The sequence below is a fragment of the Falco cherrug genome, chromosome 2, assembly GCF_023634085.1.
Source record: "Falco cherrug isolate bFalChe1 chromosome 2, bFalChe1.pri, whole genome shotgun sequence".
NCBI classification, from domain to species: Eukaryota; Metazoa; Chordata; class Aves; order Falconiformes; family Falconidae; genus Falco; species Falco cherrug.
Genome location: NC_073698.1, coordinates 53,876,097 through 53,903,914, shown reverse-complemented (window position 1 = coordinate 53,903,914; position 27,818 = coordinate 53,876,097). Strand labels below are relative to the sequence as shown.

Sequence of the window (27,818 nt, the reverse complement as noted above, 5' to 3'; positions counted from 1 at the left end):
CATTATGAAGCCTTTTGTTTCAATGTTTTTACCAAGAAAAATCTGGTCAGTACCTACTAAATGCCAATTTCTAGAATTTTACTGTAGAAAATGAAACACTTAAAAGAAGCCTCTCTTTAAGACACAGTACTTTGTCTGTCTTTGGAAAACAACTAAGAAAGTAAAGCGTGCAGACATCAACACATAAAGGTTTTCTATTTCAAAGCATTTATAAGCTTTCCAAGCATTACTGCAATGTTCAGAAACTACAAAATTAAGGTTAATCTCTCATATAAAACATGGGCCTTTGCGAAACTGGGGTGGGTGGGGGTAAGATACACACATATCAAAACAACCAACTACTGACTCAATACTTCCCAAGTGCTTCTATTTTACATCTCTGCAGAGGACAATTAAAGAACTAGAGATGTGACTAGAAAGTACCAGTCCTGTACAACAGTACAAGCAGCTTTTCTTCCCCATCAAGTACACTACACAGGAACTAGTTAATTTGTTATATAGCAGGAAAAAGCACTGCCATAAACACACTTAAAAGATGTGGGTATCTGGAATCTTTTAAAGATTCTATAACATGTCACCCAAAGGACTTCCTATTGTTGTACAGTGCCTTATCCATTGTTAAATCCAGGCCATTTCTATCCAAACTGCTGACATGCCCCACAGCAGGACAGTTGCTCTAACATTCTTGTCAGCCACAGCAGTGTACAAGGCATAGAAAATACAGCTTAAGTAACCCAAGTTACACTAGTCTCCTGCCTTAACTGAGCTTTCTACTCTCTTTTTCTTTCCCTTCCACTATTGTTCTCGTCATCTCTACCTTTAAACGTAACACTCAATTGCTTCCCATCTCCCAGGGAATATCACACTTTTTCAGAGAACAGGCCTGCCCGTTTCTGCTCAAGTGGGACATGACCAACCACCACTTAACTGCAGGTCAGATTCCCCAAAACATCTCAACTGAACTTGGGACAGCACCCATTTTCCAGGGACTACAATATACAAAGAGCAGCACTCAAGCCTGTGTCATAAGACAACTTTTTGTCTTTTCAAACACTGCTCCACTCATTCAAACTATAGGTTAACAGCTAGTATTAATCAGCTAGCCCAGCTGACAGTAATCAAAACCATGGTCTGAACCCCAGGTATGCACAAATACCCATCACCAAAATAAGCATTTCTTCGGTTAAAACAGTCTCAGCTCTTTTCACCAGACATGTAAAAATCCTGTTCCATGCTAAGCATGTTGGCCACACCCAAAAGTATTTTTTTTAAAAAAAAATAACTAGGAAGATTTCTTCCCTTGGCCACACTGAATGCCTAAAACTGGTACAATTACCGATGCTTAAAGGAATCAGTCCTTCTAGTGATGAACGAAATTGCCAATCTATTAAGTCACAAAAAGATATCTAAAACTACCCAAATTGCAGCTATTTGCATTTGCAGCTTTGTCTGTACGGTTTACTAACCATTTAAAGAACGTGAACCAGCTCCCCAGGAGCCTGGTCAGCTTATTAATCATTCTGTATTTGGATACCAAAGATCAGAATTACTCATGTGTCACGTCACCAAGCTAGGTGTAGCAAAAAAAAGCTACAACACCCCACCCCAAGAAACAAAAAAAAAAAATCCTCCCAAAGCCCAAGACCAACAGGTGAGCCCAAAACCAGCCTGAATTGACAAAACTGTTAAACTACACAAATTTAAGTTTTATTTAACAGCAAGAATGAAATGCCACGCCTGGGTTGCTAACTGCTGATTTTTTCTTAGAAAGGTGGAAATCTAGAGTAACTGGAGAGATCTATTTTGCAACTCTAGTCTCTACACACAAAGCCACTAGTTAGTCGGCTCATCTCTAGCCAGGAACCCTAGGCTGTAGCAATTAACAGTCCTGTATTAAAGCCTTTTAAAAACCTAACTTCACTCAGTGTATGCACTTATTTGTTGTTTGTCCCGTTTCAAACCACCTTCCAAAACGGGATGCTTCAGAACTGGTATCATGCAACAATACAGGAATGTGTCTCTAGCCTCACTGATTTCAGACTGATGACTACCTGGCTCTGTTAACAGGTACCAGTCTCAACTCTTTCTCCTGCTGACCGTTATCAACTAAGACAGATGCTTGTTAACATCACTACGGAGACATGGAAGGCAAGGGCAGCAGATGATCCATCAGGATAGTATGCAGTAAATGGAGAAGAATTCTAATGGCACATTTTTATTTCCCCCCCACTATCTTCTCATCTAGACCTCATCCAAAAAGGCAAAGAGGAAAGCAAACGACCAGAAATTTAGATTCTTGAGAACAAAACTGTAGATTTCATAGCAAGGCTGCAGCGAAGAGTCGCAACATGATGCTTTATGATCAATTGCTTTATCTCCTGTATCCACATTTGTACATTTTATATACCAAATGCTACTTGCCTACTATTCTGAAGCTAATAAACCCAAACATTTAGAGAAAACGCTTCAGGGAATCTAGTCTAGTGATGTCATTAGTGGGAGGGGAAAAAGGAAGAGAAAGGTGGTGTGGACACAAACTCTCATAAGCCAAGTCTCAGATTTGAAGAAAGCTGTGGCTCTTTGTAAGATTTTGCAGTCAAGACCACTTACGCACTACACAAGTACCAGTGATATATTTTAAAGATAAGAATTAGTGAAAAGCAGAACACTGACTACTGCATTCATTTTCTCATGGTAGTATGTCAGCTATGCAGGAGGAATACAACTCTGTGCCACCACAGCAGGGGCTGTCCCCTCCTAGTCCTATATTCATTTAATGCCTATGAACTAGCTATTACTCAAAATGTCTGCTCCCGACAGTCATCTCACCAGTTGCTTTGATATTCTAAAGTCAACACAAGAAAGTAAATTGTGAAGAATTGATTTTTTCAGTATCATCCAGTGACAAACTAGTGAAAAAAAACCTGCTTAATTTTCCAGCATGCTTTCAGATATTAAGAGTATACAGAGAAAATTTTCTATGGTTAAACAGACTAGGTTTTCCTTATAAGGCTCCATACTAGAACCTCAGGCAAGTATTAATACTGCTTGGAATTTCTTGCTTTTGGTTTAGAAAGAGAGACTAAGTTATGCTCTTCCTGCATAATACACACAAAAAAGCCCCTTTCATTTTAGACCATTCCTAAAAATCCATGCAGGCTTATCTTCATTAGGGCTAAGCTCACAGAAGTTCATATGGCTCAGACCAAGTCATAGCCGTTCACTTGAAAAATTATTACCTGTATCAAAGTCAGTAGAAATAAGTTTCTCATCCACATGACAGTGCTTTAATACACTCAGCTGAACACATGTGCAGAAAATGCTTATTTCCGTAAGATTTTTAAACCACCATGTTTTAGCTACCTAACCACTCTACTCCAGTCAGCCTTCTAGAGCCATCACTTACGAGGCTCAGCTTATTTCAGCAAAACCAACTGAACTTAGCAGCATTACTTCTCTCCCTACCACTTTCTGTCAACTAGAGTTCAATGTCTCAGCTACCCTGAAACTAACACAACACAGGATTAATGACCATTTAGGAGATGCTCATAGAAATAATTTACACGGAACTTCATGTACAAGGCATGAATACTTATTACATACCCATGGAAAAAATTACTAATACTTTAGAATGAGTTTAAACAGAGAAGTATCAGATATTTTTGAAAAAAAGAGCATGCATGATAAACTTGAAACTTCCGATAACGTAAATTATATAATTAGTAAGCCAAAGCCCTACGTAAAGCATGCAAATACTGAAATTACATTTACAGAGACATTGCTGTAATTGTCCCTTGACTGAAGCACAGCTTACCACATCTTCAAAATGCTTTAAGACAGTTACAAAATTATTCCTCACAGACTTGCACCACATAAAAGTACTTTTTGGAGTCTGGGCAATTGTAAGATTAAACGATGGAAATGCTAACAGATACAAAAGTTTGTTTTCAAACAAAGATACTGAATCTAGGTACACTCCAACATCCCTGATGGACAATTTAAAGCTTCATGGGCATAAAAACTGCTTCTGCACACACTCAGTTGACCCAGCTTCACTGTAAATGTAATATGTATCTTCAGGTATCTCAAAATCTGATGCTTACAAGGGCAGCATAGACATGATCACATATTAAAATACTTCCTGTGAAGATTTGCTTTTACACTCAAAAAGGCATTAAACTTGCCATCACCAGCAGACTACTGTGGAAACTTATTGTATGGAAATCAGGAGACAGGTGTCTTCATCTGCTGACTTCACTGACACAAGTCTCTGCTCAGCAAGACTAAAAAGCTTGGTAAAGAGTATTTTGGGTAAGAAATCTATCTCAGCAGTACATTCTGAAGGAATAGTGAAAAAAAGAAAAAAAAAAAAAAAAGAGGCAGAAATTGAGTAGCACATAGTAAAACCTAAGCTGGCTTGGCTACTTCAGAAAGAAACTTGGGAGATGCCAAATCCATTTAAGAAACAGAATCATGTTCCAAGGCAGCACTGACTGACTAACTGACACTAACTGACTCTGGAAGTGTTCAACACTCTTAGGAACAACGACCCATTTAGCTTAGTACCGCATTTTAATTTGAAGCACGGGCAGCACTGACCCAAATATTCTTAATTTTCCTACCTCAAAGGATCTTTACAATACTATATATGCTCCAGCAGCTATAAGTGACAGACTGAGTACTTTGAATTTACAGCATTAGTCCTCTGGAAGCCCTTCTAGAAAATAAAACCATTAACATTTGACTACAAGCATAGTTTACTAACACACAGCTCATTTGAAAAACAAGGTGTGTTGAATGCTCCACTTGCAGATTTCACAATGACACTTTCCTTATGGAGCCAGTTACCCCATCTTCCCCAACCAATCTCAGCTTCCTTGAAGCACTTACATGGATGAGTTTTCCCCCAGGTAAGTTCTTCAGGTAGCTCAAAAGATGTTTTATTTCACTGCTATGCATCACATGCCAAGTGATTCACTCCAAAGGTTATGAGCCGACCACTATCAAACTCACCACAAATGCAGATACCCCACAAGAAGTGGACACCTGACTAGTATTAAAATTCCATAGCCGAGGAATGGTTAAGGCCCCACCTGTAACATCATTTATTACTGTTGAATTTGACAAATTCCGGATGGAAGAACTAAGGCTAAAAATGCGCTCAAAGGTAAGAGTTTCAATATACTAAAAAACATTACAAAAGAAGGCTGCTAAATCCTTCCTGTAATTTGAATTTGAGAAGCAAGCTTACTTTGAACAAGCTGGAACTTTCATCTGATTTTCTGATACCTAAGATCCATTTCTTCCCAACAAATTCATGAAGAAACTGTAAACAGGGATCCACCTCAGTTTAATAGAAAGCTAACAACAGCCTTAAATGAACAAAATAAATCACACTCAAGGATTTCAGTAAATACACATTGTCAGCAACAAATCTAGTACATACAAACAAGCCAGATACAGAAAATGAAAGTCTAGTTACACAGAAAATTACATCACTTTTTTTCAAGAAGAAACTTAAAAAAACACACACCAACTTTCCTGGATCAGTGAAGGAGAAGAAATTCCTCAAAACTATGAAGGTCTTTCAGCCTCTATCCCCACCAACCTCAACAGGCCGGGACAAGTGCAATACCACAGACACACACAGCATTGCAACTGATCCCAGCCTGTGTAGAAAGGGGTACAGTTTTTCCACACTCACTGACTGAATTGTCACTGCCACAGTCAGTTTTGCATGGATTTGCACAGCAGAGTATCATACAGCTGGATGCAAACCTGCAAAACTAACCAGAGAACAGTGTTCAATTAAACAACAAATAAATTTTCAGACATGCTGAATATGTAGTTCTACAGCTAGCAGTACTTTAAGTGCTTATAATGCAGTAGATTAGTGAACACTACCTGCACTATAAGCACTTTAGTGCTACAAGAGCTGTCATTCACTAGACTGCTGTTAAATAAGGCAGGCCATAAAGTATCCCACACCAGCAGAAAGCATTCAAACTCCTTGATGTAGATTATAACAGGCCACCATCAGTTTTGCATAGATTTGCACAACTACACTCTTCTTGTAGTGCAACTATGCAAAACTAACAGAAGACTGCAAAGCAGAAAACTACTGGAACATCTACAGTCTTAACCTGAGTGACTGGATGAAGACATAACTTCTTATGCCAGAAGGAGCACTTAGGGCAGTAGATGCTAATCTACTTCACTATCTGCACTAGATGCACCTTAGTACAAAAAGCACTTGACACCACCACACTGTACCTTTCCAATCTCTGAAGTCCTGCAAGATCTCCTGAGGCAGTTGTCAACATAATGCTACAAGTGCCTTCACTGCAGTAGGTTCTATATATCACTACCTGCACTGTAAGCACTTTGACATTACTCTGACGCAACCAGCATTTTTAGTAATTCAACATATGTTGTCTACCTTGTACCTGCTGAAAGAAAAAAACAAAGTGAGTATTTGATCAGGTTTCAAATTGCACACCTTTGACAATCAAGCTTTGGAACAAATATTCACACGCTGTTTCTGGGCTAAGACTTCCAGAGTAAGCTGAAGTAGTGCCATTAGCCCAATCCAGGACTCTCATCCACAACACTAGGAGTATGAAAATCAATGCTGATGGACAGTAGGAGAGCCCAATTGTGAAAACAAGTCAACTGCTTCTCCCATATGATTCTCAGAATGCCATCACAACTTGTGGAGAGATAAAAATCACTATTAGTTCTCAAAGACTAATCTGAAACAGGCTAAGAGATCCCACCGCCCCTCCTCAATAAGGAAAAAAAAAAGTTAAGGCCAGTAAGTATTTAAACAAAGTTTGTGCCTAGTTCTAGGTAATGAGAATTTTAAAGTTATATTGAATAGATCACACCATCAGCTTTCTGAAGTCCAGAAGGCACCTTATGACATGCCAGGTGCTCTCCAAGTTTTCCAATTCTCACTTTGCTGGCAGATTAGAACATTTGCTGCTACTGCCACGGATACCCTGCCTCAAACACAATTCCTATGATTGTATTCAGATCGGCCTACCTAGCAACAAAAAACAAGTTTTAGTGATGGCTGTAAAATAAATATACTACTGCAACCAAACTACAGGTACTTATAACAGGACCTAAGTTCAGTAAAGCAGGACAGTGCTATACACAAAATCTGAAAGCACATTTTATACCTTCTTTAATAGGAATATGGATTTGAAGGATCATGTAACATAAAGCCTCTCTTTACCTGATACTTAGAGCAAGTTTAACATAATACTTTGAAACTACAAGAAAACTGTTAACTTTGTTAGATTGAAAAAGGAGCTTTGCTGCAAAAGAAAAAAATACCTCAAGTACAGAATTTAAATATTTTGAAGACCTCCTCACTGTCCAGCTGCTTTAGTCGGACAAATGAGCGTCTGCAAAACTTGCATTATTCTCCTCTGAACGAGTTAAACGGTGGACTGCTACATGTGCCTCCAGTCCCAAGGAACTCTTTGGAATTCAGTGCTCCTAACCGAAGTCTCAGGCTCATCTTCAAAAGCACTGGTTCTGCCTCTACCTTTTTAAAAGGTAAACTACTATGAATTTTAAAAACTTACCATTTCCCGTAAAAAGTAACTTCCTCCACAAATACACTGCTGCAGCATCCACAGAACGCTTCATTATTTCCTGCTGCACGTGTCGATACTGCAAAAAAACCCACCAAATTATTTGCTTTTTGTTGCCGAGTAGAGAACAAAGTCACCGAGCAAGTTCCCGGAGGCCGGGGCTCGCCATCCCCGCTCCACCACGGGGGAGGGCGCCGAACGCCCCGGTACCCCCTCAGGCGGCCAGAAACCGCCCCGTGCGACAGCCCCCCACGTGGGCTGACCCGCTCCCCGAGAAGTGACCCCGCCGCCGCCCAGCCGAGACCCCCGCGGCCCTGCCGCCGCCGCTCCGGCAGCCCGGCCCGACGCAGGCAGGCCGGGGCGGGGGGCGCCGCAGGCCGGCCCGGGCCCGCTCCCCTCACGGCGCAGCACGTGCTCCTGCGAGAACACAGGGGCGGCCGCGTGCCCTACGCCCGCCAGGGGGCGCCGCCGCCAGCAGCGCGGAGGTCACAGCCCGGCTACGGCGTGACGCCCCCCCCACCCCCCCCCCCCGCCCCCAACCGCCCGGCCGGGCTCGCCGAGCACCGCAGGCCGGGCGGAGGGGCGAAAGGCCGCGCCCGCCCGCTCCGGGGGACCGTCCAGGCCGCGAGGGAGTCGCGGCGGGGGGAGGGGAAGCGGCTCCGGGCCTAACAGGGAACAATCGGCCCCAGCACGCAGCCGCCGCCATGTCCCCCGCCTCCTCCCCCTTCCCAGCAACATGGCGCCGCCGAGGCCCCGCAGCTGCCGCCGCGCCGATTTCGTAATGAAGCCCGCGGCTCCCGAGCGGCGGCGGCGGCGCTGGGCCCGGCCGCCGCTCCCCGCTCGCCTGCCCGGGAGAGGCCAGGAGCCCGCGACCGGCCGCCCGCGCCCCGGCGAGGAAAGAGCGGAGCGGGGCAGGCGGGCGGGCGGGGGGGGTGGGGGGAAGAGGAGGGCCCGCCGCCCCCGCCCCTCCTGCGAACAAAAGCCCATGCGGAGGGGCCCGGGACGCGCTAGCAGCCCGCGGCGCTGCCCCCTCCCCGGGGCCCCGCGCCCCCTCCCCCGGGGGCCAGCGGAGCACAAAGCGCCTCCACCGGGAACTCCCCGAGAGCCCCCCCGCCCTTCCCTCCCCGCCCGCCGCCTCTTTTACCGCCGCTGCCGTTCCCCGAGCTGGGCGTGGGCGGCGAGCGGATCCCTCGCGCCGCCGCGGCCTCTGCCCCACGTGCGGCTTTGTTCTGGTGCCGCCAACTCCCCCCCGCAGCCACCGCGAGCAGGGCGCAAACTTTCCCGGACGGGCCTTCCCCCGCGGGGGGCACGAGCCCCCGCCTGCCCGCTCCCACCCCCGGCAGCTGCCATTGTGCCGCGCGCCGCCCTGCCCGCCCCGGGGGCTCGGCCGCCGCCGGCCGCTCCCCGCGCCGGCCCGGCAGGCCGCCCCGGGCCCGGAGCGCGTTGGGGGGGGTGGGGGGCGGGAAGGGGGCGGCGGGACTCACTGCAGCAGCGAGCGGCGCGCACGCTTTTTCAAATCTCCCTCATTCCGGCCCCTCCCGCCCCGTGTGCGAGCTCGGGAGGCGCCGCCGCCGCGGCGGCCGCTGCCATGCGCCCTGCTCCCGCTCCCCCCCCCCCCCCCCCCCCACCGCCCACCCACACCCCCTCCCGCCGCCCCGGCCACTCACAGCGGCCCGCCAGCACCCCCCGCGCCGCCGCCGCCGCTGCCTCCGCGCCGCGCTCCGCCGCCCGCCCCCTGCCGCGCTGCCTCCCCGGGCTCGCCCCCCGCGCCGGGCGGCCGCCGGCGCCTCACAACAGGTTTCCTGTCAGCGACACGCGCGCGGCAGCGACACTCACCAGCCAGCGGCGGCCGCCGCCACCATCTTCCCTCCGCCCGCGGCCCCCGGCGCCCCGCGCGGCGCGGCCGGCCGCAGGGAACCGTGCCGCTCCCCGGCGGGGCGGATGGGGGGGTGGGGGGAGGGGGGGAAGTGGCGCGAAGGCAGGTCCTGGCGGCAGCGGCGGCCGGGCTCGGGGACCATGTGGGTGAATGAAGGGCGGCGGCTCCCGCCTCAACGTAAATATCCACAAGCCCCGCTCCGCCCTCATTAGAATAGAAAACAAAGTGCTTCCGAGCGCCGCGCCGCCCAATCGCCGGCCGCGGCCCCCCGCCCCCGCCCGCCGCCACCGCCTGCTGCGATTCATCCACACACCAGGCATGCACCGAGCCAGCCAGCCGCCCGCCCGGCCTGCGCCGCGCCGCCCGGCCCGCCCGGGCACCGCCGCCGCCGCAAACTTTATCGCCGCCGTTCCGCCGGGTGCCGGGCCGCGGCGGGGGAGCGTGGCGCCCGCCGCGCCGTGCGAGGGCTCCCGCAGGGCTCGCACTGGGGGCTGGCGGTGCCGCGCGCAGCCTGCCTGCGCAGGCGGTGGGGAAGGGGAGGGGAGGGCAGGAGCGGGGTGGGGGATGCACATGGTGGCCCCGCGCTCGCGGGAGGGCCGGGGGGAGGCCTGGCCGCGGGGGGCGGGCGGGGCAGGGCAGGGCCGGGCCCGCCCGTCACCGCCGCCCCGCGAAGTTGCGCCCGGTGGGACCGCGGGGGGCACCGCTGCCTGCCCGCCCCCGCCCGCGTCCTCGGCCCCCGCGGAGCGGGTGGGGGGTGGTCCCGCGCGTGGCTGCACTTGTCCGGGGGAAGCTGCTGCACTTGCGCCTGGCCCGAAGGGAGGCGGGAGAGCCGGGTGGCGGGACGCGAGCGGGGGCCGGCGGGTGGGCGAGCGGCAGCACCCGGTCCCGCCGGGCCGGGCCGCCGGTCCCACCCGTGCCTCGCCGTTCCCGCCTGGGAGCCCAGGTGGGCTGCGGGGCTCCGGCCGCCTCCCGGCGGCAGCGCCTTTCCCCTCGCGCCGTGCCCTTCCTGCAGCCACCATTACCGGCGGCCTCCCGGGGCGCGGGCGGGGGCCGCGGCAGCGCGGTGCGGCGGGAGCGCGGCGAGCAGTGCCGGGACCTGTGGGATGCTCTTTGTGGCGAAGCTGCGTAGATGGGGGGCGGGGGGGGGAACTGTGTTCAGTGACGTGTGCGAAAAGAATTACTAGGTTTTCTATGGCCCTCTCTCATCGTTGCTTTCGCCGCGGTTTTCTGGACTCGGAACAGATAGAAAAAGAGATCAAACTACTTTTTTTCCATTACATAGGTGATGCTTTTACAAAGGCTCATTTCGTATTGTAAAAGGTGAAAGTGCCTTTAGTTATGAGTGATTTATACAACGACAATACTTGCAGATGGACATTTCTACAGTTCCTTATGTTATTACAGATGGAGAAATCACTTATTCTTCCGAATAAAACAACCAGAAAAATTGTATGAATTTACCATTTCCAAAGCGCTTTGAGGTTTTGTTTGTTGTCGTACCATTCCAATGATTTCTGCAGGCAGCAGAGTGTTTGCTTTTATCAGTTACTCTAGTTACCTTCAGTACATAGCAGGAAAAGTGTGCCTGTTCCCAGTTTGTTTTGTTTTGTAGTTGTTCAGAATACATCGCTAGTTGTTCCTAAGCTTATAACTACATTTCATTAAAACTGCATCATCATCTTTTAGGTAGCTTTGCTGCGTTTGTTTGAGCCTTCAATAACTAATACACTTGAGGGTATTTTTTTCTTTTTTTTTTTTTTTTTAGCATGTATATGGGATGTCAAATGTCCTGGAAGTTGACTGTTTGTTTTTTTCATCCACATCCTCTAGTTTGGGATTTTTTTTTTTCTTTTAGCTCAAATATTTACTGATATACACAAACATTTATTTTATAATACTATACTTGATAAAGGACCATTTGAACTGAAAACCTTTTTTAAAAAGTTTTTTTAAGTTTGAAAAAACTGCTTTTTAAAACTACAGTAGTACAAAATGTAGTCTTTGTATTGTATTTTAGTAATACTGAAGTTATTCTCCCATGCAGCTGATGTTCCTTTCTCACTCCTCAACCCGATTTACCACCTCTACCACCCCTTCTCTTTATTTTCCCTTTTTTTTTCTTTCTCTGTCCTTTCATTCTGTTCTCTTGTAACTTTTGGCAAAAAGGCCAACAAAAGGTAATCAATAAGCTGCAAGTATAAGCATATTTTTGTTCTTACTGCTTTGGATGAACTCCAGGCCTTACCAAAGTTGGTGGCAATAGTCCTGCTGATTGAACAGGTAAGATTTAAATCTGTTTCTCATATCAAAAGATTCCAGATTGCTTTCGCAGAGCTGGGCAAGTATCTTGTCTCCTCAGAATCTAGATTAAGTTAAGTGATAGGGAAAGTAGCATCACTTTATACGAAACTGTGCTCTGAGCCAACAAAAGCGTGAGAAAGAATACAAGACTGATATTTTTTCTGTGACTTTATTCATGTGCAACAGAAGGGATACACTAAATTCAGGACCTAGGTGTCTGTGTTCCTCTCACCACACCTAGAAGAAACATGGCATTGATGAAGAAAATTAAATGTAGTATTTGACAGATCCAGAAGCTTCTAGGATCCAGTCTGGCTTCCACTGAAACCAGTGGAATGGTCTTCATAAAGCCCCTGGGCACATGGGTTATCCATGAGCACGCATGTGGCTGAATTTTGTGTTTCAGAGCTCTAGTGGGTTCTCCTATGGCTAACTTTCTTTGAATACTTGGGAGTAGATTCCACTAAGTGAACAGATTTCCAAAGAGGAAAACTGACACAACTATGAATTTCCTTAAAGTGGAAGTTCCTTAAGCAGTGAACACTGTTTCGTAGGTTGCAGAAAATACTCAGAAATGGAGGCCCTAAGGCCACTCTCCTTTAGCATGTGCTAACTCATCTGTTGGTCCTTTATGAGAGTGCTGCCCATCTTATTTTTCTTTACGACGGTAGCTGTACATTACATTTATCACAATATTTACCTTCACAGCACACTGTGACATGGCAATTACTATTCCCTCGTAACAGAGTAAGAATCTGCTATAATAAGGAGCAGAACAGATCTTTCTAAGCCAAGGCTGACACCTTAGCCAAGGCCAGTCTTCTCTATTTTAGTTGTTATAAAGAATATGGAATAAATCGGTATTTTTTGTACATCACTCAAGTCACATGCTACTAAGAAATCTTAGGAACTAGCTAATTTAGCAAGCTTCCCCCAAAAAGAAAAGAAAAAAATCAGAAGTAAAAACTTCCATAAGTTTGTTAAACAAACATCATTATTTAATGAGATATGTAGTAGTGATGCCAGCTCCTTGTCCATTTGCAGTTCCTAGACTAAAGGGAGCGAGAATTATTAAAAAAAAGTTTGCAACATTCTTTTGGGTGATTTTAGGGTTGTTTGTTTCTAAAAAATAACAACTGATTAGTGACAGACCAACAGAAGGTGCTCTAGTTTGGCGTTTTACTCCCAACTTTAAAAAAAATATTTTTTTTAAAAATTGTATTATTATTTCAGAAATTTACAAACTTCATCTTTAGCAGAGGTGACGGCTTTAGTAGATTTCAGTCAGAAAGAGGAAAACAGGATGAAAAAAAACCCAAATGCCATTTTATATTTACTTATCACTGCTAATGCATGAGCCAGTTACAATTTTTTTCAAAAAAGACTTGTCTAAAAGCAAAACATTTTGGAATTAACTGATTTTTCAGAGCTAATTCTTGTTATTCCACTTAAAGTTTCAAGAACGCTAAATAGAATTGACAACACAGCAAACAAAGTGGTGTAGAGAGACTTCTCTGTTTTTAGGATTAAAATACACTTTCCAGTCATACCGTTTTTTTAATCAAGCCTTTAATTCCTGCAGGTTTTATCATACACAAGTACACACAAATCATGATTTTGATTACTTATATTTAGAAGGAGGCATGTACTCTGTTGGGAGTTGAGTTATAACAAGATAGAGTCCTCAGTCACAGGCAGTTAAACAGCTATAGCTGACCATTATTTTTGGGGAGTTTGGTACTGTTGTCATTCAACCATTGATTTTATTTCCTGGTGTTTATAATGTTATCCTATCTGCAGATCTGTGTTTGCACAGACTTCGCCTATTCATTTCACTTGTAAAAATGTTTCCTTTTGTCCATCAGTTTCATTTGAGGTATAGAAATCTCTTAATTCACAGGTATATTTCAGCATCTGCAGAGATGAAGCGGCATGGAAAGAAGGAATGTTTATAACTGGAAAGTGTTAAATTTACAGCAGTGTTTCTCTTACCTCTGTCCTCTGTGGCTCAAGATTTGCGTGCTCTGAGGGTGGAGTGGCTGGGCACAGGCAGAAGGACTCTTACCCCCCACCCACCCCCTTAAACTGGCCAAAAGCATCTGCTTATGTGATTTTTAGGGATCCAGGTTTTGCTGCAAGGTGTTCTCTAGGTTTCTTGAGAATGCTGATGAGAAACTCTTACAGAAATACTCCTTCTTAGGATATTGGGCTATTCCGAAATAATTTGGAGAGATGGTACTGTTAGTGCAATCCAGACTTAGCTATAGGAAGCAAACGTGTTGCTGGGAAAAGGAGGACTGAAAATAAGCTGCTTCGTCTTAAACCACGCCGTCCTCTGTCTCACAATTTTACTTTCTCGGCTATTGAAACTCTCACACTGCTTACTGTTTCAAGCTGTTCACTGCCTTTCCTTTTCTCAGTACCTAAGTTCCCTGTGCTCTCTTAAATATTCAGTCTAGAGAGAGGTAGCATGCACTAAACAGCTGGAAAATAGGAGAAGCCACGGGATTTACTTCTGAACAAATTGAATGTAAAAACGGGGGGGGGGGGGGGGGAAGCACAGTGTAAGAGTGGTCTTTAAAAAGAAGTAGTTTGAAAGTAAGAACAAGATGCTAAAGAGGAGGCTCAAAAAAAGAGGGAGGAAAAGCCTGAGAGTGATAGGGGACAGGATCTTTCCAGGATAAAATTGTGCTCTGACACTGTTTTTACAAATGTCCAATAAATCCATCCATACCGTAGACTTTCTAGGTACTGGTAGATGTAATTCTTGCCTTCTGTTCCCATTGCATCCATGCAAAAAGCATGTGCTTTTTTTTTCCTTTTTTTTTTTTTTTTCTGCTCTGTGAACATTCAAAATGACTAAGAGCATGGTTTCAAGCCTCATGGTGCTTTATCGAGGCTAAATAAAGAACATGCCAGGAGATCTAAAACAAAATGGCTGTTGTGCCCTTTCCCAAAATCCCCTCTCCACACTTCATGGCATAGTTTTTCCACTGTTGCATACGAATGAATCCTGGTGCATTAACGCATATAATTATGTAATATACCTTCACAGGTATGTAAGAACAATACTGGAATATGTGCAGTTACAGAGACGTTATTTTGGGGGGATTCTGTTGCCTGGGTTAGCTAACCCTTATGCTTCATACAGCTACCCGTCTCTTGGATTAATTAGAGAATGAAGATGAATAACGAAGGAGTGGAAATGATGAAAACAGTATATGGAAGGACTGGGACAACACATGTACTGTAAGGATTTGGGAATATAATGAGAAATAGACTAAGGGAGAGTGAGAATTAGTGTGGAAGAGGGACTTAACTGTGTAATGAAGGTAAAATTATGAGTAGTGAAAAGAATGGGGATTTCAGAGACACTAGATGTTCATGTGAGAGCATTGGCTGAATACTAAGACACAGTGGGATCTTTTGAATGTTACAATAACACCTGTAGATATTATTATAGATATTCTTCAGAAAAATATCTGTAAACTTTTTCATATTTATATTTAAGAATTTTATGCTTCTGGCTGTCCTCTGAATCTGCAGAACTGATGTTAAATTGTACTTCAGGTCCTTCTGAGATCCCTGTTCTGTTGGTGGCCTTTGACCCTGAAGTTAGTCAATGAGTAAAGCACCACATGGCACCAGGACCAAAGTAATGCCTGAGAGGAGCCAATGCTAATGTTTCTTGAAGCATTTGACAACTTTGTTGACCAAACTCTGCTGTCCAACCAGAGTCCTGAATATTAGGGTTGCACAATGGACTGAGATGACTTAACAAACATCTGTTCACAGACAACAGGCAGTATTAAATGTTATACTTCCACTCATTGCTTGCATCTCTATGGGCAATGACTGTTACACATCCAAGACATCCTTTGACAACCCCTCCTTAGGGGTGCATCTGGAAGTGCATGCCAGCCTCTGTGAGCTGCATGCTCTCCATCATGTCACTCCCTACCTTTAATTTGCACTTCTGCAGATGATTTGTCCTTCTTGTCCTCTCCATCCTCAGCTCCTGCAAAGCCCTGTGATGCAACCGTCCCTTTTTCTGAGGTAGGGAGTTGTGAGAAGGGTATAGATGAAAAGGATATACATGCAACTGTATCTCCTTATTTTAAATAATTTTAAGACCTTAGTCAAGGTAGGAACAAACTTCAGGTGTTTATTTCCTCCCCTTTTAATGTAGCTTTAGTTCAACCATCTTACTCTAGTGCAGTGAAATACAGTAATTTCATTCTTTTCAGCATCACCTGGGCATCTGGGCTAGCTGTGTGCAGACTTTCAAAAGCACTCACTCTTGTTAGTGAGAAATGTCACAGTAAATTCAAGTGGATGGCTGTTCATACATATATATCGAAGGCCACAGGTGACTCCATCCTTCATTATGGGACTGTGCTTAAAATACTATACTAAAATAAGCATATGTGTGGATGCATGTATACACCAATAAAAAATGGTAGTCACGCCATAAGCGTTCAGCTTGCCATAGTCTACTGTGGAATATTTGGTCAAGACTGTAGATTTCTCTAGCTTTGTGTTAGTGAGACTGAAGGCTCTTGGTGACATCAGTGTGCACATAGATGAATATCCTTTTGTCAGGTCATCAACTTGTGAGAATTTAGAACTGTTACAAGCTGTGTTGAATACACTGGTTCTAGAAGAGAGGATGATAGGACCTTTCATAAGAGGAAATGCTTCTGAATTGCTTAATTCCCATTTTAGATGGCTTCAGGCACTGAACTAAAAATATTTTTATTATTCTAATGGTGATTTTCACTAGATGTTGCAAATAACAAGTTGTCTGTATGTTTCAGTTCACCTGACTTGAATTGAGGAATGCTCTGTTGCTTGGAAGGTATTCTTGACTAGCCCACACCCTCAGTAAGTGTAGAGTGACAACTTTTTGCCTAATTCTATGACTATTCCTTACCTGCTCTTTTTTCCTCCTACTCAAAGTGGTAGGGAAACCACTGAGAAGTTTAGAAATGAGATACTGAACTAGATGCTGTCACTGTGCTGACAACACACAACTTGCCATTTTGCATGTCTCCTTTTCTATGATTCACATTGCTTCAGTAGAAAAGGTAATTCAATGTCTGCCAGAGATGGAGGCTTGGACAAGAGCTATCAGGTCCGCTAACATTTGCAGTAGCAGAGTGGAGAAAAAGGAGAAAAAGTGGTTCAGTGTCAGCACCTTTGATTAATGAGTTTGACAACCATTTGTGACACATATTTTAGGCATGCAGTCTAGTTGTGCAGATAGATGCGTATGTATCGGTAGCAAATAAAGATGTATTTTCAACTACATTTAGGCAAATTTTATCACCTTTTGTCAGCAAACCCTTCTCCAGTTGTGCACATCACTGCTGTGTCTCAGTTACATTTTTGCAGTACAGTCTGCAGACAGCAGAAGCTAGTCCAGATTCTTTCATGAACGGAGATTCATCTTAACTGAATATCATATGTGTGTTCAAGAGCTGTGCCAAATTGTAGCATGCAACTTAAAATATTGAACTACAGCAAAACAAATGTCACGTTCCACAAGCTTTCAGATACTACAAGTCACTTTCGTGCCCTTTACATATGGTGTTTATTAGCAGAGTAAATTTGAAAAAAATTGAATCTAGATCTTACTGGGTTTTCAGAACAAAATAAATCCACACTTTTTAATCTCATAATTTTATCTGAAAATAGCAAAATATAGGAACAATTACAAATATGAATGTATGGAGTGAACGAAACTACAGATATAATTATAATGAACAAATGCTGTTTTGAAGGATCCAAGAAATAGTATTTGAAAATTAAAAATTCAGAAATCGCAGAAAACTTGCATGTTGAGAGGACAGATATATTTTTATTAAATGCCATAATATGCCTTAATTAAATTTAAACAAATGTAATTTATTCAAACATATTGTTAATTGTTTTGCTTTAAGAGACTCCTTGAAATTCTGTGGCAAATAATATCTTTTAAACATAGGCTTAAAATTTTTCTTTTTAGTATGTTATGCATGTCTTCCAAAATGATGAGAGAGCCTGTTGTTTTAGTGGAAGAAAGCAAAACTCTACTGCCAGGGAGTTCTCGTTACAATAGGATTGAATTTGACCAATCTATTTTACAGTGTGAAGTGTGACTGTAGAAATAGACTGCTTACTCAGTGGATCTGCTTCTTGTATATCATCCGTGTCATATCTACACTATTGATTAACAAGATCTGTTTGATATAATCCTTATTCGTTAAACCTGAAGGAAAAAAGTGTCCATGAGAGATAGTGGTATATTTTTCCCAATTTTGTTGTCATTGTCAACAGAGCTGTTAAATGAGTTTAATTTGTAAAAGCTGCTTGCTTCTTCAGGAAATAAACCAACAGCATAGTTTCATATATTTCAACAATCACAAGCCACTACTTTAAGATTAAAAGTACCCTCAAACTTTTATGCAAACAATTACATTTGCTATCTTCATCCTTTTATTTAGGAAAATTTAACTATGTAAATTTCAAGTGATGATTTTTCTTAAAGAAAGCACATTTGTAAAGTTAGAAACTTGCACAGCAATGTGTTACAACTGTTAATCTTAACTGGGATATTAAAAAATGAAGCTAATAATGATGAATTGTCAGCATTACACGTGTGCATGTGAAAAGAGATATCAAGCAGCTTTGAAAATGAGTTGTTGCAGCTTCAGTTGTTTGGTCATTTTCACAATAAAAAATATGACAGTAGTGTTAAGTTCAATAAGTAGACTATGATCACTCAGAATTATTAAAATGAAAAAAGCTATAGACATTACACAGTGAAGAAATCTGGCATCTTTCTTTTTGTCATGGAATGATACACTAAAAATTAAAAATGCCCTAAATAATTTGGCTGGTGTGCCAAATAATTTGATATACTTTAACCTAACATTATGATTTAAATGGGAAAAATACAAAACAAATGCAGAGGTAAAATTAGAATTTTTGTGAAGAGAAAGAAATAAAAATATCTTATCCTTCTCTAAGAAATTATTTTAGTCCTTAACACATATAAGAGTTATGACTGTTAGATACACCTTTAAAAAATGTTTTGTAGAATTACACATTAATTCAGCTTAGTCATGTTCCTTTTGAGCAACGGTAAAGCTATTTTTAACCTTGGCTGCACCATTTCCCTACATGAGAAACAATATTATATTCTATATTTTCAGCTCTGATCAAATGCTAATTATCAAAAAATACCCTGGCCTCTTTTTTTTTTAAAAGAAAAACCAACAACCCCCCATGAATTAAAATGAACAAATCTTGCTCCACCTTGTAAGATAAGAGGTGTTCAATGAAAAAAGTTGTCAAGAAAAGTCTCAAATTATACTTCCTCTACTTATCTTCAAAATATTTTCTGATTTTATTTTATTCCATCATCTTCTCTCCTTCCAGGTGCATCACACTTTCTAGGGTTTTCCCTCAAAAGACTTTTCAGCCCTATAATTAGCCCAGGCATAATGAACGTGGAAGTACTGTTTCTGGTACACAAACTAAGTTAGTAACAGCTACTTTAGGTATTGCAGCATCATGCTGCATCATAGTACCCTGTGGACACACTTGCAAAAGTGCACTTTCTTCCAAAAGTGCTGAGCACCAGTAACTTGCAAGGTGCTAAGCACCCTGCTCCTGATTGCTCATGTCGGGGTGTGAATACACTCAATGCCTCCCTGCGTGTCCAAATAAGAATTATTCAGAAATCTGAGCACAACAATTTGACCACAGCATCTTTGTTATTATGAAGTTCAGAAATTTACTTAGAATATTTATCACACAGCTGTCTTTGCACACTGATATGATCAGCATGTCTGATTGTGCCTTTCAGTCTTGGAGATTGAAAATGGTATTTTGATGTAATGTTGAAATGAAAAATACAAAAATATATTTTCACAATGCGTGTATGCATATGTTATTGATAAACTTACATTGATGACAAGAAATCTGCAGTGATAATTGTGGTTAGAAAGCAGAATTTTTCTTTAGAGACTGTCTCATTTTTCTCTGATGAATGCAGCACAGAAAATTATCCATACCTTTTATTTTTACAAAATTATTTCAGCTTTGGTCAGTTAAACCAGTCAATTTCCTCCAGTAAGTTTTTCTGGTGAGCAGACAAGCAATATTAACAGCTTAAAAGTAATCTGAACTTAAACTCTTGCATTTGTATAGGAGGAACTGGGTATATTTGGGTTTTGAAATGTACCTATGCTGCAAAAAGGTTTACTTTTTATCACAGTAAGATAGAAGCTTTTTAGGACCCCTGAACTGAGAACCTGAGGTTCAAAGTTTTGTGAATAAGAAGCATAAGCAATATGAAATAATGACAATATGTACAAACAATTGGTTTTTTTGAAATTTGTAATCTAAACCATTTTAAGATACCGCTTTTCCAAAAAAGGTTGCACGCTCTATTTTTTTCCACAACCCAGTATCTAAGCAAAGTATTTAGTATAACATTGACTGTTCTCAATAGCTTTTTCTGGGCAGTAACTGTGAAACAGATTTATCAATAGAAGAAGTTTAGTAGACTTTTAACACCTTATGGTATCTAGCAACTTGATCCAACAAATGCAAGACTGAAGATAATAAATTCCTTGTGGAATGTAGAAGAGGGTGTAGTCAAACTGATATTGACAATATAAAGTGAATTACAGCCCAAGTCCTTATGCTCTATCAAACTGAGAAATCAACTTGCATAGACAACAGAAGAGAATAAGAATGTTGAAGATGTAATCACAATAATAAGGAGAACTAGACAGAACAATGGGAGAAACGTGATGCTATTTAACTATACTTTCAAAAGATACAAAGATGATCAGATAGCTCCTCTTTAGTATCTTTGTCTTTATTCTGAGTTAGAAGATCATGGTTAATGTGAGATGTGATTTCTCCCATTTCTCCCATATGTTCCTAGACCAAAAATAATTTCCCCTCTTCATATAGATTTCTCCAAATAAGGAATGAAGAAACTGTAAATTAACTTCTCATTACTACAGAACAAATGCATACTTCCAGTATGCTGATTTGGGGGGAGAGGAAGAATGAGGAGATAGCTCTTTGGAAAACTCTGTTGAAATGTGTCTTCTAGAAATTTCCCACTTAATTACAGGTTTTTGTTTTAAAAAACCAGCATTTAATTATTTGTCCTTATACAAGTGAAAGAAAAAAAAAACAACTACAAAAAAAACCCCAAACAAATACCAAAAAACCCTGCCCAAAACTTCCAACCTCAGCAGAAGCTCAATAAATTAGTTAAACTGGAATTGTATTACAATTATGAATTCTTGGTTCTGATTATAGTGTGGTAAAACAATGAGACAAGATGATCCTATCAAAAATCCCATGCTATGGGACAACCAAACTAAAACAGCAGAGGTGACCAGATAGGAAACAAAGATGAGAATGTTAGGCTAGAACTGAGCTACAGTCTGTTATAAAGAGATCGACAACAGAAAGCTAAATAGTTCCCTTGGCATGTGCTGTTATCCAGACCTGTGGATCTCAATAAATGTTCTTTGGGAATGGCAGATTCTACCTTCTCTTTCTGTTTTGATGATTTCTTCAGCACCAGTTCTACTTTAATGTACAGGAAATACAACATCTGTTACAAGTTGTAACATCTGTTGCCAGCTATCGAAGGCAAATAGAATGGGCTAGATGCATCAAATGGGCTACAATGACAGCATTTATGGGTCTCCAACACAAATATATACAAATAAAATCAACACCAAACATAGATGTATACACACACTGAAACATTAACCTCTACTGTTCTCTGAAAAGACGATGATACACGGATGGAAATTTTTCAGATGGCCATGCTGTAGCTTTATGGAAACCAAATTCCAAAGTAATCTATTCAGGAAATTATATATGTGCATATGCATATATACATTTAAACTTAAAGACACAAGACATTATGAGAGCATTGGCTTTCAGAAGGTACTAATGGTGGGGTTTTTCCTTTCACATACAGAAATTGCTATAAATTTCTGTAAACAAAGTTTATATTCAAATAGTTAAATATATTTTTGTCTTCTTAACTCAAATGTTTTGACCTTTACAAACAGCCTATTTTTATGACATTCTGCTTTGATATTCTCCTTGAGTTCAAAACCAGCATATGCTTCCCCATTGTTTTATAACGAATCTTCTGCAGAACAAATAAGTGCTACGTTCATAGCAAGCATGGAGGTTAAAAGCAAGTTCCTGACCTTAAAAGTCAGTAAACAGAATTATCTATTTTAGTCCTTTTATTTTTGTCATCTTTCCTTACATCACCAAAAATCATCTACTGTCTCAACACCTTTAGCCCTTTTTGTTGATGCTGCTACTTTTCCTGGTGTCTTCATATTGTTTATTTTGAAATCCTTGAATTTTTTAGTATCAACAAATCTCTACTTTTCGAGGTTTTCAACGGTAAATTTTCCAATATGTATTTTCATTTCCCATATGTAAGGTTTGCTGTTCTTGTTCCTGCATCTTTTACATAATCATTTCTGGTTTACCTACTTCCTTGAAATGTATGGAAGATGTTGTATGAAATTACTTATGGCTTTTCTCTGAATTCACTGTGTTTTCAGTCCATGGTTTTGAGAATTAACTGTTCTCCAATTACAAACTGCTGCTAAGTAAAGCTGAATTTGAAATGTGTACGGTGTGCTGTCTCATTGATTTATTCCATGGCTTCCCAAATACAACAATTTTTGTAGGAGTTTTTTTTTAGGTGCCTTTTCAATCATATGATAGTTCAATTTTCATTTTAAAAAGTTCTTATCTTCCTGGATGCAGAATAAAACTTGAAGCCCTATATGCTGTAAAACTGAATGTAAATAAAAAAAGAACATTACTTCTTATTTGCATCAATGTTTTGGTTTCTTAACAATTTGGGCTTTCAGTATGATTTCAGGTTTTGACTGATGTTTCTTCATCTTTGTGAGTTTATGTCTTTTGTTTGGTATTGATGTCTCACCTCTTATAAATGATGATTTAATTGATATATGGATATGCATATCTAGCTTGATAACAGATGAAAACTTATAAACCCTGAAAATGGAAAAAACAGGAGAAGACTGCTGCTTATGATACTGGAGGCTGCCATTAAGGACTGAGCTTCCCAGACATGCTGGACGGCCTGCTTGAATAGTCTGTCCTTATACATACCTAGCTTGAAATGGATAGAGAATAAAAAAATAACTCTCAAGCACATTGTATTCCATCACGTACTGGATGCTACATATAAATACATGTAAAATGAAAAGCAAATAGCAAGATTCATATCTTCAGCTAGGAAAAGCTGAGAAACTGAAGGGATAATTTAGATGTCCAAATGCTGATCTACTATGAAAATGTATGCAGTTCCCTAAGTTGCTGTTGGATGACTCCAGGAATGCTTAGAAACATCTCCTTTTTGTATGGATAAAATAGAACACATGGCTTATGCATCAATATTAACAATACCTGAGCATCCACAAGCTGAAATAGAGAAGAATTTCTGTTTTTTATTTCACGCATGTAACTTTCTGCTTCTTTATTTGGGGGGGGGGGGGGACACACACATGTGCTATTAACTGACTTTAATAAGAAAACAATTACCACTATTGCCAAAGAAGATCTAGCAAATGCTTTGCTGTACCCTGAGAATATGGAGTTTGTTTATTCATAGTTACAGCTACAGAATCTAAAGGCCACATACAAGTGAAATGAGGTGAAAGAATCCATGTGGATGACAGAAGAAAAATGCTCACAAAGCATATACATAATTTCCACATTTCTTTAAACTAGAATAGAAACCTGACCATTTTACTTGTTCTAGACTATTTCTCATTTTCAAGCAGTAGCTCAACTAGAAGCTAAATAGGTGAGTGCACATCTGGCCTGTTGTTATAGATGCTTGACTGATTGCGATTTAATGATCATGAATTTGCTTTCTTTGATTTGAAATATAAGTTTAGATATGCAAGCACGAGTCCACATTTACCTTATCCAATGCAATGTGACCATTATTAAAGTACTTGGTAAAAACTGATGGCAAATCAGATTCTAGTCCATACTTAGCATTTTGCGGAATGGCACTTTCAAAGCATGTTTTGTCTTCTCTTGACATTTGTTCAACAGAAACTGAAAATAAGAGTGCTAGAGTCATCTCTACTTGTGGATAAATAAGTGGACAAATGAAATAAATTAACCCTTAAAGCTTCAGAATATGTGGGACTGCACAGCTTCAGTACACCAGGGCTTAATATCTCCAGGCTACAGCAAGGCTCAAATTCTGGAGGGGTCTTTCGTGCAGTGTTAGTGTGGTTAGTGTTGAGTTGATTATAAGTATCCATATCATGAATTATGTTAATGTTAGCTTTTGGCATGTTACATTTTAGTTGGCTACAAAAGACAACGTGGGGCCTCTCAGGGTCATGCTTCACAGAAAGGAACCTGGATGTCCAACATAAAGATCCTATCTTTACTGGCTTGGAACAAGAGATAATAAAATAGAGTTCTTGCAAGCACCATCAGAGATAAAGGTGAAGTCTAAAAATGTATCTTCATTTTGCTGCCAGACGTGCTCCTGTAGCTGAAATGCTGAAGTCTGAAAACACTGAAGTTCAGGGGAAATCATTTAGTCACCTGTCCTGTCTACCACCGCTTCAGACTGACAAACAAAGTGTCTCCACAGCTACATTGCAGAAGAATACTTACATGGATGGCACTACCTTTAACAGAAATGGTTGCAAGCGTGATTTCTATCATTCAATATGGTTGCTGGTTCCTGCCTGTTGCTAAAGCTACATTATTACACCACTAGTCAGTGGTCAGAGACTAGACAGAGTGAGAGATTTGGGTTCTTAAGTCTAGTAAGAATCTAATCCTCAGCTTTCTGGAGAGAAAAAGAAAAAAGTATAAAAAAGAAAGGAACTACCACATAAGTGAATAGTGCTGGTATGACATACCTCCATGTCTATTGTCAAAATGTTGCTTCAGTGTACAAGATAGTCTAGCTCATTCATAGGAGCATAGGTCCTTCTGATTGGCACCGAGGGAGCCTAGCTTAGTACATTCAATACCATTTCACACATTTAATAGTTAGATATGAAGACATTAAGTTTTGCCACATAAAGTTACTTTTTCAATGTGGATCTTGAATACTCAGTGAATTTTATACTGCCCATTTTTTATCCTGCTGCACAAACTGGGAAGTACTATAGTTTGGTTTTTACAGAATGATTCCTTTTGTTGCCATTAATACATCCCAAATTTTTGGTAAATTCAAGTATTTTTTCTCTTGATCTTTTTTTTTTTTCTCTTGATCTTTTGCCACCCTGTGCAGAATTTATCTTAAGTTTTCTCTATAATCTAGAGATAGGGTTTATCTCTACCTCCTAATATTCTTGTGAAGTTCATTAGCTGTATATATGCCAGATTTGTGGGTTTTTAATAAAGACTATCTGCTCATGTTCATCCTGCAAACTAGATGAGAAAAACCCAAACAAACAAAAAAACCCAAACCCCCAACCACCTGTTAAATATTTCCTGCACCAAAATATATCAAGAGTTAATGTGAAATCCAATCCATTTCCTCATCAGTCACTAAGTGAGAAACAATTCCAGTACTTAGTTACTATCAGGTGGTCAGCCAATATAAGTCAAGACCTTTGCTGGCCACAGGTGAAGTCAGCTCCAACACTGTTGCTGGGATTCACCTTATTAAATACATCTATGTAAACTGTAGGTATCTACACTTGCTCTAGACATCTAGGTTGCCTTTTTATGCAGTAAAGAAGAACAGTTTCTTCTAGAGTGAACTTTTTACATGCTGAAGTCCATAAAAAAATCCTAAAAGTGCCTTTGCCTTTCTTTTACTTATAAAGGAAGTCTACGCTGATTAGCCTAAGTTTAGGTATTGCAGATACCTAAAACTGCATGAGACATATTTACTGCATACTGGCAAAATGTTTTGTTCTGTTTTCCACTCAAAATAGCATGTGTTCATATAGCTGCATATCAGCAACCAAGATCTAATCTAAAAAAGTAGCTTTCAGCCCTGCAAGCCACAAGTACCTTTGAACACACTTTGTTCCCAAAAGGTGAACGCTGTGTGTAGGCATTCACAATAAGTGATATATCGTGGATCTTCAAACTCCTTCCAGACACCTGTTGAACAACACTCTTTTATGACTTGGCGTATAATATACTATATTTGATCTGAACCCTGACTAAATATGATACAGCTTCCAAATTCCTTAGTGTCTACATTCCCATTTCACTCCATCTTTCTTCAGGTTTTTTGTCTCTAGAGTTTGAACCAACAGTACTGTTAGTTTGAAGCAACAGGATCATTGCTGCTACATCAGTGTACTTAATGTCTGCATATAGAAGAATTTTGAAGAGCTTCAAATTGAAGTGAGGAAACCATACAGTTTTAAAAGTTTAAAAGGGAATATTGAATCATGTCCAAGTATACCACTGCAGATTCAGTCTAGGACTATACAGACAGAATGCTTCTGTAGAAAGAATATAAAGAGGTTCAAGGTATGTTACCAGAAAGGAGTAGAGGCAGAAATAATGACCTTCTGGTGCCCTACCATTGTTAGTTTTATGATCAGTTGTGGAGAACATTGAGGTGAGCAGATCGCTCCACTTAAAGCAAGGGAATATGTAGCTTTGTAACTTGAATGATTGTGAAGATGTGGTATGACATAACTTGTTAGAAATTGTTCAGGCTGAAAAATATGGCAGCGGCTTGGAACCTCATTCTCATAAAAAGAAGGGATTTTCTTTAAAATTATTGTGGACAGCATTACACAAAATATGGCATGTTACTAACTTGCAATCTTTACATCAGATGGGGGTAGCTGTGGTACTGAGAAGCTTGTCCTTTCTCCACTTCCTTTAATTTCTTTCAGCTATGCTGTTCAGTCTAGAGAAAGAAAAATGTAGTTCAAGATTATTATGAAACTAAAGAGAAAAATAATGCTTTAATGGAAAGAACAACAATATTTATATAGAACAACAATAATATATAAATATTTAAAAGTATATGGCTATGTCCTTAGAAAACAATAAATTACAAGAAAAGTGTGATTAAATACACTCAGTATTATCTCAGGCTCCTTGAATAATGTAACAGCCTCTTGCCAGTGTAGCAGTTGCTCTGTCATTATTCTCACTCTAGCCGTTTTCTGGACAGTGATAAAATACGCTTTCTTAACTCAGTAAGAGATCCATGAATTCTGAAATTATTTGATAAAGCAAGCTTCCTTTTGCTGTCACTCTAACTTGAAATGCCTTCCTGTTACATTTTTTCCCAAGACTCATATAAGATGTCTGGAATAATTAGCCTTTCCTCCACTGGTTCTTGAAGGAGAACATTGTTTTAAGGTTGCAGATGCCACTAGAAATATAAGCTAGTTCCCTTTATAGCCAGTGATGCATGGTCTTTCAAATGGATGACTCCTGTCTTCTAAGACAGCCAGGATAACTGGCATGCAGCACCCTTAGATGTTCCTGTTTCTCTACACAGACAAGCCTGGATGACTAGTATAGGCCAGCTACAGGTTTAGACTGCTACAGTTGGACCGTGTTAATTCCATTCTCAGGAATTAGACTCCTATTTATTACACTTCCCAAACCCTTTTCCCTCCAGAAATATTTTGATTAGATAGAAGACAAAAATGAATTTCATGTGTCTTCATATTGTATTTCTGGAGAATGACAACAAAACTTTTTTGTTCCAAAGTATCTACCATTGGTATGACTGTGCCACTTGGGACTGGTTTGACATTGTGAGGAACATCAAGCCAAGGTTTGGCCGCTGGATAATCACTCCAGCAATTGCATCATGGATCTGAAGCAGAGCAACGAGAGGATGGATGACTTGACAGTGCTGCCAGCAGTCAGACATGCCAATGAGATAGGAGGCATGAAGGAAAGAATGAAATGAAGAGTGGAAGGCAAAGAGATTGAGGAGAATCACAAAAAGACCATAAAATGCTGCTTCCAGAAGACCTCTAACA

The 27,818-nt window shown here is 41.4% G+C and overlaps 1 protein-coding gene and 1 long non-coding RNA gene across 2 annotated transcripts in view; both read right to left on the bottom strand.

Moving 5' to 3' along the window:
* The window catches only part of GPC5 (glypican 5), a 742,077-nt gene extending 732,074 nt beyond the window's left edge, over positions 1-10,003 (bottom strand). Inside the window, exons 1-2 of the mRNA XM_055702313.1 lie at positions 9,441-10,003; positions 7,596-7,683 (exon numbers count right to left, since the gene is read on the bottom strand). Coding sequence (XP_055558288.1) covers positions 7,596-7,683; positions 9,441-9,800 — 448 coding nt within the window. The 5' untranslated portion in view covers positions 9,801-10,003. The remainder of the gene's footprint in view (positions 1-7,595; positions 7,684-9,440) is intronic.
* A 1,777-nt stretch (positions 10,004-11,780) lies between these two features.
* LOC114017189 (uncharacterized) overlaps positions 11,781-27,818 on the bottom strand; it is a 32,676-nt gene continuing 16,638 nt past the window's right edge. The window contains exon 4 of the long non-coding RNA XR_003562090.2: positions 11,781-26,722. This is a non-coding gene — a long non-coding RNA (uncharacterized LOC114017189). The remainder of the gene's footprint in view (positions 26,723-27,818) is intronic.